The sequence below is a fragment of the Equus caballus genome, chromosome 7 (assembly GCF_041296265.1).
Source record: "Equus caballus isolate H_3958 breed thoroughbred chromosome 7, TB-T2T, whole genome shotgun sequence".
NCBI classification, from domain to species: Eukaryota; Metazoa; Chordata; class Mammalia; order Perissodactyla; family Equidae; genus Equus; species Equus caballus.
Window position 1 is genome coordinate 28450904 of NC_091690.1, and position 13999 is coordinate 28464902.

Consider the following 13999-nt stretch of genomic DNA (forward strand, 5'->3'; position numbering starts at 1 on the left):
GATAAGTACACTCTATGATGTTTGCACAGCAACAATATCACCTAATGACCCATTTCTCAGAACGTATACCCATTGTTAAGTGATGCATGACTGTATAGCCTTTCTAGATTGGCTTATTTCACTTAGTAATATGCATTTAAGATTCCTCCATGTCTTTGCATGGCTTGATAGCTCATTTCTTTTCAGCATGAAATAATATTCTATTGTCTGCATGTACCACAGTATGTTTATCCATTCACCTACCGAAGGACATCTTGGGTGCTTCCAAGTTTTGGCAATTATGAATAAAGCTGCTATAAATATCTATGTGCAGGTTGTTGTGTGAATATAAATTTTCAGTTCCTTTGGCTAAATGACAAGAGGTGTGATTGCTGGATCATATGGTAAGAGTATATTTACTTTTGCAAGAAACTGCCAAACTGTCTTCCAAAGTGGCTGTACCATTGTGCATTCCTACCAGCAAGGTCTGAGAGTTCCTGTTGCTCCACACCCTCGATAGCATTTGTTGTTGTCAGTGTTCTGGATTCTGGCCATTCTAATAGGTTTGTAGTGGTATCTCATTGTTATTTTAATTTGCATTTCCCTGATGACATATGATGTGGGACATCTTTTCACATACTTATTTACCATCTCTATATCTTCTTTGGTGAGGAATCCATTAAGGTCTTTGGCCCATCTTTCAATCAGGTTGTTTGTTTTCTTACTGTTGAGTTTTAAGAGTTCTTGTATATTTTGGATAACTATTCTTTATCAGTGTGTCTTTTGCAAATATTTTCTCCTAGTCTGACTTCTCTTCTATTTCTCTTGATCTTGTGTTTTGCAGAGCATAAGTTTTCCATTTTAATGAAGTCCAGCTTATCAATTATTTCTTTCATGGATTGTGTCTTCGGTGTTGTATCTAAAAAAGGCATCACCAAACCCAGAATCATCTATGTTTTCTCCTGGGAGTTTTATAGTTTTGCATTTTAGCTTTAGGTCTATGATTCATTCTGAGTTCATTTTTGTGCAGGGTATACGGTCTGTATCGAGATTCATTTTTTTGCATGTGGTTGTCCAGTTGTGCTAGCACCATTTATGAAGAGACTATCTTTTCTCCATCATGTTGCCTTAGCTCCTATGTCAAAGATCAGTTGACTATATTTATGGGGGTCTATTTTTGGGATCTCTATTTGACTAGGTTCTTAAGAAAGAAAGAAACAGAATTGTAGCCTAACTGCTTAGCCTCCAGTAGCTTCCATTGTCCATTGACTTGGACAGTTGCTGAATAGAGTCAAATCTGAAAGTGAGTACCAACTTACTTTTCATGTCTGCGTGATTTCATAAAACTCATAATTCCAATGAAGTTTAAGCGAAACTTGATTAGCTTCTTCAGCACCTAATCAGGCACAAGAGAATCTAATGGCAACAACCAGTCATTGTCCAGGGGGTCAGAAAGGAGAAAATGATCGTTACTGCGGCTTTTCAAACTTTGTTTCATACTTCGATCTTTAGTTGACTCAAGACAGGTGGACCCAGCTGTAGGCTCCTAATGCCAAGGACTTTTGGTCCAACCCTAAGAATTGGCTTGGTCCCAGGACTCAAATTAGGAATCCTGCCCTGAGTCCCCAGGTGTCTGGCCTCTGTGCCTCTCCCCCCTGTGCACTCTAAATGCTTATGTCATATCTCATGTACTGCATTTGTTGACTCTTCTGCTTCTCCCACTTGACTGAGGTGAGCTCCTTGTAGTTGAGGTTGTCTCTTTTTCTCCATTTCCCCATCACTAGCATTGTGACTAGTACGTAATAGGCAATTAAGATTTTTAAAAACTGAATTCCTTTTTTACCTCTAAAGAATTTCTAATGCCCTTCACTGAGATTAGGAGCTGTGCACACAGAAAAATACAGTACGCATCCATAGGACATTCTAGATGAGTGGAGGCAGCATATCTTGCTGGTTAAGAGCACGGCCTCCAGAGCCATATTGCCTGGGTTCATAACCAAATCTGCTTCCTACTAATCATGGCACCTTGAGGGAGTTCCTTGACTGCTCTGTGCCTCAGGTTCTCACCTGTAAAATGGGCATAACAATGAAATCCATCTCACAGAGTTATTGTGAGAACGAAATGAGTTAGTATATGTAAAGTGCCTAGAACAATGCCTGGCACATTAATAAGTGTTATCTGTTATTATTGCGATTATGATTATCATTGTCATTGTTATTAAACTAAATTGGTGGGGAGTTTCCTATCCCCTGCTCTCCCTAACAGCCCAGAACTTTTCTGGGAGATGCCACTGTTGCCAACGATCTGATAAGATGGAACAAGGACTGTGGCCAAAGATATATAAATAAATAAAATTTAATCCCAGATAATGAAGCTCGAACCTGGAATCCCATTCACCCTATGATAAAGGCCAATAACGGCTCCACTGGGAGAACTGGCGCCTTCCGTTACCCCCTCAGCCTTTAGACTCCTGAGGCCTCAAATACTCTGTTCTTTCCTGGGAAATGATGACAGCAAAAAGAAAGTTCCAGATTCACATACTAGAAGAAAAAAATACTGCAACAAAAACCAGGGGGGAAAGGATTGAAATTTGCATACTATCCCTTTAGTGAGATGGATCTTTCCATGTTTTTTTTCTTCAGGCTATCATTACCTCTTATCTGGTCCATTCCAACCCACTTGTAACAGGCTGTCTTCTCCAATTCATCTTAAACTGCTTTTAGTTGAGTGTATGACAGGGATTCTCAACCCTGGTTGCACATTGGAACCACCTGGGGAACTTTAATAAAGGTTAATACCCACACAGAGTTTGATTTCCTTTGTCTAGGGTGTGTCTGGGCATTGGGAGACTTAAAAGCTCCTCAGGTGATGGTATAGTGCTACCTGGGTTGAGAACCACTGCCCAGATGCTCATACAAATCACTGGGGACCTTGTTAAAATGCAGATTCTGATTCAGAAGGTCTGGGGTTAGGGTCTGAGATTCTGTGTTTCTAACAAACTCTCAGGTGATGCAGATTTTTCTGGTCCATGGACTACGCTTTGAGTAGCAACGGCTTGGAGAAGGTGACAAAATTATTCCCTTGCCCAATAACATTGTAGGTTTCCTGTTATCCACATAATAAGAGGCCTCGGCCTGGCATCTTAGGCTGGTATCAGTCATTTAGGGGCCTCTAACAGCAGTGGTTCTCAAATGTGACTGATCATCTGAAGGACCCCTGGGCAGGTTTTAAAAGATACAGATTCCTGGGACCCACACCAGGCCTACTAAATATAATCTTCAAGGTGGAGCCTGCACAAGGGTATTTTGAAAAAACTTACCAAGTGGTATAGATGATCAATGAGGTTTAAGAGCCAAAATATGCTTCTGATATACTTTTCTGGACTCACTTCCCATTCATTCAATCAGCAAATATTTATTGTACCTGCCTCTTATCAAGTACTAGGAAAACAAAGATGAAAACAGTGTGATCCTTACTGTTGAAGGATTGAAAAGACAAATGACCCAAACTAGACTACTTACTATTCCCCAGACATGGCTTAAACACTCACATCTCTGTGCAAAGTCTTCTCTTTTACGACTGTCTGGGCCCCCCAGCACCCCATCATTGCCTGTCTGGATCAACCAAGCCAGATGCCCTCTTAACCCCCTTTGAGCCTCCAGACATATGCTTGGTCGTCTCTTCGAACTTACTTTCCTTGGTATTAAAATAGATCCAGAGAGGAGAAAGGATTTACCCAAAGTAACATAACAACAATAATTAACATTTATATAGTCACTTCCATGTGCCAGACGTTGTTCTAAGCACTTTACACATATGAAGTGTGTAAAATTCTTACAATAACCTTAGGAGATAAGTCTTATTAATATTTTCATTCTACAAATGAGAAAACTGAGGCACAGAAAAGTTAAAACTTGCCCAGTAACCAAACCAGGTTTATTCTTAAGCCTTATACTACTCTACTGTCAAGTTGGTGACAGGGCTGAAATGATGAGTAACTTCTAATTCCCAGGCCTGAGGCTTTTCCTGGGAATTAGTTATTTGCGTGCTTGTTTCACAATTTAGGCTCAAGCATGAGGGGCAGGGACTATGTCTTACATCTCTCACAGTGCCTAGTAGGAGTGAGGCTCTTAGTGGGTGCTCAACAACCGGTATTGGATGGGCTGTCTCCTGGTGGGGGCGGGGGGGGGGGGTATGGATAATTACTCAAACAGAGAATAACAAACAAACAAGGACAACAGCCTGCAGATCTCACGTCACCAGTAGATCACACGGACACACACACACACGCACACTGAGCCCTGCGCGAAGGAGAACCCTCCGGCTCCCTTAGGAACCTTGCCTCGTCCAGCTCCGGCTCTGCGCTCCGTCCTCCCAGCCACCAGGTGCCCCCAGACCCCCGGCTCCTCCTCCTCCTCCACCGTCAGAGCCTCATCCTCTCTCCCTCTTTCCGCTGCTTCCTGCTCGCGGGATCCGGGCCCCAAGCTTAGGGGCCCAAGCGCCCGAGGCTTCCCGGGGCGCTCGGCCAGGTAACCGCGCGGCGCGAACCGCCCAGCTCCCGCGGCCGGGCTGGGCTCCGGACCTGCCGGCCCGCTGGTGGGGAAGGAGGCGGGCGGATGGTCTGGCCTCCGAGGGGACGGGGCCTCCTCCTGTCTTGGGAGCTGGAGGCCTGTCTGCGCCAGGCTCGGCGCCCGCACGGATGCCCGCACAGCGGCCGGGCTCAGGTGTGCCCGAGCCGGGCTTGGCCACAGCCCGCAGGCCGGTGCAGGGGAGATGCGCTCGCCACGCCTGCGAGCCGCCTGAGGTTGCTGCTCGCCCCAGCCACGCCTGCTCCGAGGCCGAGAGCCAGGTGGGCCCGCCCCGCGCTCCTCCTCCCGAATCTGGCCCTGGAACGGGAGGAGCGAGGCCCGGAGCCTTGGAATTCTGAGCTGGAATGGCCATCTAAATACCCTGCCATTCCTTTACCCTGGAGTAAAAAGCCGAAACCCAGAGATGGAGTGACTTTCCCAAGGTCACAGAGTTGTATCCTCCATTTACAAATGTCTCTTCTTTTATTGAAATGTTTGTAAATGGACTACTGTTTCCTCTGTTCTGCCAGGGAATTAGGATTCAGGGAAGAGGACTCTAAAAATACTAATCGGCATATCCAAATGAGCTGATCCGCATTACTGGCCGGTGACCCTGGCCTTTGAAAGGAAATGAGGGAGGACTGTTCTTTTCACTCTGGGTACTTTGTATTTCTGGCCCTTGCTCTGAAAACTGGCCTAGACGTTTTACAAAACTTATCTCGGAACTGCTTGTTAGAACTGGACTGGATTATAGAATTTTTCAACCCTCTTTTCTTTTCTTCTTTTTTTTTCAATTGAGGTGATTTGCCGGCACTCTTATGGCTGGTTAGGGGCAGAGACAGAATAGGAACTCGTCTATGATTGACGTCTGCTGTTCTCTTGACTACAAATCTGATTTCAGATGAGCTGTACAGAACTTGACCTTCATCAAGCCCTCTCTGGATAGCATTCTTGGGAGTGGCTTGTGTATTGAGTGTGTTGGTCCACAGATACTATTTCACTTGTCAGAATAGGGTTAAGCAGTGTAGCCATGCGGAAGATTCTTGCTGAGATGAGACAGATATCTGAAATGTTTTTGACTGTTTCATTCCTCCTTTCAATAGAAGGGCTAATGAATATTAATAACAGCATCTTAGTTATTTTTTAGTCCTGTATGACTAAATTGACTCAGTCACGATAGTTCTTATCCTGATATATTTGTCACCCGTAAAAATTTCGAAGTGTAGCTTTGTGACTTTGTTTCATTTTTAACTGAATAATTGCCTTAAAGATATTTTTGTATCTCAACAAAAACTCTCCTTTTGTACTTCAAATCCTTCTGCTTCCCTCTTGGTAAATCTCTGAGTTGGATTTCAGAACTGAATAGGACTAGGATTTTATTTTACTTTTTTCCTTCCAAGATATCTGGAGTCTTTGTTTAGCGCTATATTTAGGTTTACCTCAAGTTTCGATGTTGCTGATAAACCTGTGACCCACATCCAAACATCACTTGAGTTCAGTATCAGCTTAAAACCACATGAAACTGCCATGTGTCATATGACCTATCGAGTCGAGACCACAAGTGGTGGCGGTATTTTTTTCATGAGAGCTTCTTATTGGGACTCTTGAAATGTGAACACGTTATCTAATACATGTATTATATTACTTGTGTATCATTTTCCAAGGTCAGTCATCACTGGCTGGTTATGATGATTGACATTTACTCATCGTAACCACATGTTATATTAGACAGTCTACTAACTCAGAAGGCAGGTCTGGTTTTCAGTTTACAGCTTTTAACAGCTGCCAACATGTTATCTCTAAGGAACACGGAGTCAGAAATACAGCCACACTTAAACAGAAGATTCTTGACTATGCAGATAAGGAAGAAGGGTTTCAGCGAAGGCAATATTTTTATACTATTCTAGAGTAGAAATGAAGATTATACACAAATTGACCCAATGCTGTTTTCTTAGGGTGCCTCCTTTGTTTTTCTGGTTTCGGTCTTTTCATCATAGGATGGCATTAGCTCTGTGTCTGCAGGTGCTGTGCAGCCTGGGGGGCTGGCTCTCGCTCTACATTTCTCTCTGCCGCCTGACTAAGCACCGAAGCTATGAGTGGAGCTGCCGCCTGGTTACCTTCACCCATGGAGTCCTCTCTATAGGCCTCTCTGCTTATATTGGCTTCATTGATGGCCCTTGGCCTTTTACCCACCCAGGTAGGTGGGAGACAGTAGAGGATTTTCCCTTAGGGATTCATCATTTGGGGGGTAGTCTTAGAAAGATGGGACTTTTTCACAGAATTTGTACAGTATTGAAGAATAATTAGCATTATAATTTGTATTGGGAGTCTTCATTCGTCTTCAGTGTTAACTCTGATATTGTGTATGTTACCTATGGTTTCTGTTTTCATAACTCTCTACTTTTAAAACAAATTTTAAGTGCTTCAATTTAATTGATTGGAATGTACAAGTAAAGCCAATATCAACATCCACTGTCGCCCCCAAACAGACACAAATAGACTGTATTATATATACTTTTTGGTAACCTGCAATTGTTACTTGATTGTGTATTCGAAGGACATCATCTTTCCATGTCTGTGTATATAGCTGTCCTTTTTAATTGTTACGTAACACTGTGTTGTATGCATTTACCATCAAATAGATGATGGTAAGCAATGCCTCATTATCTGGGCCAGTTATATTAATTTTTAAGCTGCTAGATGTATGAGTGCTACTTCCTTAGAGTACAAAAATCATATCCCCTGTATTAGTTTGTTGGGGCTGCCATTACAAAATGCTACAGACTGGGTAGCTTAAACAACAGAAATTTATTTTCTTACAATTCAGGAGGCTAGAAATTCAACATCAAGGTGTTGGCCAATTTTGTTTCTTCTGAGGCTTCGCTCCTTTGCTTGCAGATGGCTACCTTCTTGCTGTGTCCTCACATGGTCTTCCCTTCGTGTGTGTCTGTGTCCTAATCTCCTAGTTTTATAAAGACACCAGTCACATGGGATTAGTGCCCACCCTGATGACCCCATTTTAACTTAATTACCTCTTTAAAGGTCCTATCCCCAAATAGAGTTATATTCTGAGGTACCGGACTTAGGGCTTCAATTTTGAGGGGCCAGAATTCAGTCCCCAAGTCTCTAGAATATGATTGTTTTTCAATTCCTTAGATTCTGTTTTTAAAAAAATTTCCTTGGATTCACATATTGAGCTTCCGAGTTTTCCCCAAAACTGTCAAACTGATATGAAAGTAACTCTTAGGCTTTAAGTTTTATATGATGGCTTCTAATGGAGTCAAACATGTCAGGTCCTTGCACGCTATTGTCTTGGACACGGGAACACACTAACTTCTGGGGTTCTTTCCAGAGTCCAGTTTCAAGATCAGTTAGGACCACGAGTGCCCAATAATCCAATCCATTAAGCTAAGAAATTAATCTGACACCCAGGACAGCATAACTAAAAGAATCTGGAAACAGACCTTTAGCTGGTAAAAAAAAGTAAAATAAAATAAAAGAAAGAAGCCATGTAGGATTTTAACTGAAAGAACAAAATAACTCTATTTTATGCTGCTACACAGAAAGGACGCTGAGATAATTGCTGATGCTTGAATCACTCATTGAGATCTGATTCATCAGAACATTTCCTGGGGCCTGTAACGCTGTTTGCTTTGAGAAAGACCAAGTTTTTAGATTTTAGTCTTTTGTTGTCATTAAAAAGCATGTTCCTGCCATTGTTTTTGCTTTCAGTGATTCAAAAAGGTTTGAGAGACGACAACATAGGATCCCTCTGCAAGGTAGCACAATTGCCAGTCACTCAATTTGCTTCTATCTTGGTTTATTTCAGGCTCACCTAATACACCTCTCCAAGTGCACGTTCTGTGTCTCACCTTGGGCTACTTCATCTTCGACTTGGGCTGGTGCATCTACTTCCAGTCTGAGGGTGCCCTGATGCTGGCTCACCACACACTGAGTATCTTGGGCATCATCATGGCCCTGGTGCTTGGAGAGTCAGGCACAGAGGTCAATGCAGTCCTCTTTGGAAGTGAGATTACCAACCCCTTGCTGCAGATGCGCTGGTTTCTCCGTGAAACAGGGCACTACCACAGTTTCACTGGAGATGTGGTGGACTTCCTCTTTGTGGCTCTGTTCACCGGAGTGAGGATTGGCGTAGGAGCTCGCCTCCTTTACTGTGAAATGGTCTCACCCAAGCCCAAGTGGTTTGTAAAGGTTGGGGGAGTAGCGATGTATGCTGTGTCTTGGTGTTTCATGGTTAGCATCTGGCGCTTTGCATGGAGGAAAAGCATCAAGAAGTACCATGCCTGGAGAAGCAGGCGAAGTGAGGAGTGGCAGCGAAAATGTAATGGACATGTCAAGACGCACTCGCCAAGGCTTGCTCCAGATAATGGATTGGGTTAAGTCAGCCGTGGGAACCAGGTTGGAAATATGGCTGTTACGGAATCACGCTTATAACAAACTTAGGTTTCTAAAAAGGGCTAAATGTCTTGATCAGTTTGGTTGGTCTTCGAGTGCGGCACATACCAGTATTAAAACACTAACTTCTACCATCGCACAGTTGTAGAAAGTGCGACTCCTCCTCAGTGGTAGTTGTGCATCAGTCAGAACTGTGAGGTGAGCACTGCTGCATCCCTTTTAGTCTGTGGTGACCCTGGGTCCTCTCGTCGCTAGGAGGCTGGATCGTCAGACAGCTTAGAAAGGAACTCGAAAAAGATTACTGCTCTTTCTTCCTTATTCCTTTGAGAAGTGACTCCTTCAACACTTTCCATGTAGCAATTTATAATAATTCACCCCATTTACTAAAAAGGGAGGAACTTCCAGGAAGAAGAATGCCTTTGACATTCTGACCATTAGATCAGGGGATTGAATCTGCTTAAACGAAGGGGACAGAGGATGAGAGAAGGATGGGGGTGAAGCTGTGGCAGTGGTGATGGGTTACTTACTGAGCATCCCTGTACCAACTGCATCTGGGGTCCCCACGACCACCCTCAGGTTCGCTAGGAGGACTCACAAGACTCAGTACATAGTAGTACTCATTGCTTTATTATAGGGGAAGGATACAAAGACAGATCAGAAAAGAGAAGAAGCACCTGGGGCAGAGTACAGGGGAAACCAGGCCTAAGCTTCTGGAGCCCTCTCCCAGTGGGATCACACAGGACGTGCTTAATTCTTCTAGCAACGATTTCCGACAATAGGTGTGAAATGTCCACCAAGGAAGCTCATTAGAGACTCAGTGCCCAAGGTTTTTATTGGGGGCTGGTCATGTAGGCAGCCTTTGCCTGGTGGGTAGCAAAATTCCTGACTCCCAACAGGAAAGCAGGTATTCAGCATAAACCATATTTGCACAAACAGTTTAGGCACAGTGAGCCAGTCTTATCAGTTAAGGGTGGGAGCTCTCCCGAAATCTAAGCTCCCAGATGCCAGCCAAGGGCCAGCCTTGCAAGCAGCCTTTCCAAGGAGAGCAGTTCAGTCCTGCCATGTTAACTCTTTCTGCACAAAAACCATAGAGCCAGGGCTTTGGATGAGAGATGAATGAGGTGTGGGCAGATTTACCGAGTCCTGTTGTACGGGTTCTGCCCAACCAGGAAAACCATGCCAGTTCTCAGGGCTTTGTGCATTAATCTCGTAGGCATGAGAGGCTGTGACTAAATTCCATAGGGATTTACCCTGTGGATTCCACTGAGCTTGAGATGACAGTTCAGGTTTCAGCTCTGCTGTGCACACTGCAGGCTAGACCCAGAGAACCAAAGTGTGTCCTGGCCTCAGGGGGATGAGGCTAATTTTTTTGCATTTCGGATACATTCCCTTTTAGTCCTCTTACAACTTTTTCTTTTTCTCGGAAAAAGGTGCCAGTGTCTATGGACAGAATGTTATGACAAGGCCAGTCTTGGAAGGAAAAAATATTTTTTAGTGTGATAGTCTCTAATCTCACCTAGGAAAAGCAAGAGTGTAAGCACAGAACAAGGGGATAGGAATCAAGAATTCCTGGGCTCTTTTAACTAATATTGCTACTCACTTGCCAGATCATTTGGGCAGGTCGCTTGTTTACTCTATGCCTCAGTTTAAACCCTGTTGTGAATGAATGAAATACCCCATTGTGTATTTCATAGAGACAATATGTGGCATTTTATTAAGGGAGGTCTTTAACGTAGGGCTTTTATGAAAAAAATGAAGTATTTATTTATTTATATATTTGTTGTTTACTTATTTATTTGACTATGTTATTGAGGCCCATGGTGACTGATTAGCTCAGTTGGTGAGCCAGTGTATGGGGTTCTTGAAGTCAAGGCTGAAGGTCAGTAGGAAGTGTGAGCCCATCCTATGGTGACTGGTAATCCCAACCTAATGAGTGGTCTTGAAAATGGATATCATTGGCCAGGCATGACGGAGTGGTTGGAACCACGTAAAGTCATCATTGCTCTGGGAAAAGCAACTTGAAAAGGCATGTTGACAGTGAGTCTTCTCAAATGACTGTCATTTGGTTAAAGAGTTTTGCTGGCCATGGAAATAATCTGACGGTAGCATCTCTATCTCTTTTTGTCTACGATCAGTATCCCTAAAATGCTGGTTAGGTTCCTTCCAACAAATTTGTGGTCAAAGTAGGATGCCGGGGAGTGCTGATTTTAGCAAAAGCCTAGTAAAAAAGAGTGGCTTGGCGCATGAGCTTAAAAAAAAAAAAAAAGAAAAAGGAAAAGCTGGCTCTTGAATTTGGGCACAGGGTAACCTGTTCCATACCAGCCAAATGAATAGGCTTAATCTGGTACCAATTCTTTCTCCCTACTCTTCAGAAATGAAGGGATTGCAGATCTTGCTGTTGTGGGGTACTCTCATGGGAATGTATGTAGTTTTTTTGAATTTTGAGAAACCTAAATAATGCTAAGGGAAAGAGATTTCCTCATTTCAGCTATTCTTGATGTTGCAGCTCATACCTATGAAGGAAACTCTCTGAGGGAGAAATGAGAAATAAAGATGACTCAGCAGTTAAGATGCTGAGTTTTTACATCACAGGTAAATGAAGGGCTAATTCACTTGTGTGGTCAGACCAAGTGCAGGACTCATTTGCATTTGGATTACTATGTAATAATTACTAACACTGCTCAAGAAGGATTTATATTTCAGTAAGATTTGTACTAAATTTTATAAAAATAAACAACTTTTTATCAACCCAGAGTCTGCCTTTATATCTTTGTTGTAGTTTTTGCAAGAAGTAAAAAAAAAAAAAAAATGTCTTTTGGCCTGTAGAAATGTTGACCCATATTTATACATATCAGTGAAATAACTCTTATCTGCTGCTTGTCATCAACCATTCCTACCATTCTTTACTTTTAGGAGCAATAATCGACATACAGAAAACAGTTTGCCAAAAGAGAGAGGAAGAACTTAATTTCTTTCTTATTTGGCCACCTGTGGGCAGCTGCCTTGAAAATGATGATGTTGAGTGGGCTCCATGAAGACAGGGCCTTCGACTTTCTTCGGGACTGTGCTTCCAACGCCTAGAACAGTGTCAGGAGAGTAGGTGCTCAATAAGCACGTTGAAAGAATGGATGAGGGGAGGGGAATGTGGGTTAGAATAACCCCCACTGGAAAACCTCCTCAAAGAGCAGGCACGGTGGTTTGTGTCACCAATTTCATTTTTCTAGGCCAAGAACTAATGACCCTGGGGAGTGTGTTCTACGTAGATTAGTGTGACTTTTCTGAAGGCATTCTTCAGATAGAGACTTTAGAACAGTCTAGAGCTTCCAACAGCTGTAAAGAGGCTTTCAGGGACATTTTCCTGTTAGCGCTTTGTGGGTGAATATAGAGGTTTTCATCATTAAGAAAAAAATAGTTCTGGAATGAACCACTGGCTTAATTAAATCCTTTGCTTACCGTCTTCTGAAGCTTTCCCACAGCAAATGCCTTCTTTGCTCACAGCTAGAACTTTGGGTCTGTTTAAGTTTGGAAAGATCTTGAAAGCAGTCTGCCAAGAGGTTTTGTATGCAAGGAAGAGAAGGTGAATTAGGAAACTTTCCCAGTTTGTTTTATTTCTGAAGCTCAAGTAGTGAGGCAGTCTTGAAGGGAAGAGGGGAACCAATTTTTAAAATGCATAATTTGATGAGTCACTGGGTCCAATTAATTTGATAGCTACACTGTACAATTATTAGAATAGGGCAAAAAAGATATTTTATGTTTAAGAAAGATACGTTTGGAGATAAGGTTGCATTTTGGTCATTGTATATATAGATGGAGGGAGCTCTTTCCAGTTATATGTAGAAAATAATTTAATGAAGAGTTTTTCAGGACAGAATTATCATGTTAGGGTACACCAGCAGGTGGCAATGTGTCCTGGTCTGATCATTAGGAAAGTGGCCCGGAACCCTAATCTGCTTCTGTTCTTTCCCAAAATAAACATTACAAAATTAGCTGGCTGTGTCCTGGACTTACAAAAATCAAACAATAAAGAGTCATCTTTGGCCTCTGTTTATCTTATCCTTTTTTTACCCCGTTCTAACGTCAGCCTTAGCTCATGCATCTATTCAGGGACCATGATCCTTTCATGAACTGTTGTAGATTGACTTCTATAAACAGCATTGTTAAGAGTTCATTGTAATTGTTTCCCCTCTCCACATCCCCTGAGACTTACATTTGCGTTGCCACTTGATTGCCACAAAAAAGGCTGAAGACCACCAATTCAGGTTTAAACTCAAAAGTCTGAAAATACTTGGATAAAGGGACAGCCGCTTTAGACCTGGAAGGTTGGAACTGAAGAACTAAATTGCACATTGTGCTTAAACTGCTACACTAGCAAATTATGCAATCATAAAACTAGACAGATATCTAAATCTATCTACGCGGTAGGAAAGAAACTGAAAAGATATTTGGGAACTCTTCAAAGAGAACTGTAATGCCATGTATCGGATAAAGACTGTATTTTCTGCTCCCATTTCTTTCCACAGGCAAGCTTAAGTCGCTGTGGAAGGCATCATGCTTTCTCATCTGGCAAATAATGCATTTCATTTTGCCAAAGCAGAAGCAGCCTAAAAGCAGTATTATCCCAAGCAATCGCGGCTCCAATTCCCAAACTCTTTCTCCCCAGCCCTACACAGCCCTGTCCTCCGACCCTCCCCAGGCAACCAGGCAGTCAGTGTGCGTGGCGGCCTCGGTCCCGGAACGAGGCCAGCAGGTGCCCCAGGTGAGCGGCCAAGGCCCAAACGGCTCTTTGCTGGGGTTTGCTTCGGAAGAGAGGGGCAGTGTCCGGGACCCTGGACCTAAGCTCGCTTCCATCGGTCAAAAGCAGCCTATACATGTTACCAGGAAATCGGAACAAGTACACTCCCTCAAGGAATAAGTTTCTAGGACAAGGGGTCGGGTGTTTTCCAAAGAGACTCTCAGCCCGAAATCCTCGAGATTGGGGGCGCGCTCTGGCGGCCTCCGGTTAAAGCTGCGTTAGTACAATCTAGACTTCAAACTA

At 43.1% G+C, this 13999-nt stretch overlaps 1 protein-coding gene across 6 annotated transcripts; it reads left to right on the forward strand.

The window, feature by feature from the left end:
* The first annotated feature begins 4256 nt into the window (after positions 1-4256).
* On the forward strand, positions 4257-11712 carry TLCD5 (TLC domain containing 5). 6 transcript variants are annotated; one of them, XM_001503270.5, is made up of 3 exons: positions 4257-4509; positions 6546-6745; positions 8378-11712. In XM_001503270.5, the coding sequence occupies exons 2-3, from the start codon at positions 6547-6549 to the stop codon at positions 8947-8949; spliced, it is 771 nt and encodes a 256-aa protein (XP_001503320.2). In that variant the 5' UTR covers positions 4257-4509; position 6546; the 3' UTR covers positions 8950-11712. The 6 variants fall into 6 exon arrangements, with proteins under 6 accessions (XP_001503320.2, XP_070129912.1, XP_005611700.1 ...); XM_070273811.1 differs by having other exon boundaries at positions 4324-4829; positions 6571-6745; XM_023644998.2 differs by having other exon boundaries at positions 4412-4509; positions 6557-6745.
* Positions 11713-13999: the final 2287 nt, after the last annotated feature.

Excerpts from the sequence above, each read along its gene's own strand:
- TLCD5 (XM_014741355.3), top strand. The coding sequence starts at position 4,597 with ATGGTCTGGCCTCCGAGGGGACGGGGCCTCCTCCTGTCTTGGGAGCTG. Across the intron at positions 4,830-6,545 it reads GCTCCGAGGCCGAGAGCCAG|GATGGCATTAGCTCTGTGTC; the intron begins GTGGGCCCGCCC and ends TTTTCATCATAG. Across the intron at positions 6,746-8,377 it reads TTGGCCTTTTACCCACCCAG|GCTCACCTAATACACCTCTC; the intron begins GTAGGTGGGAGA and ends GGTTTATTTCAG.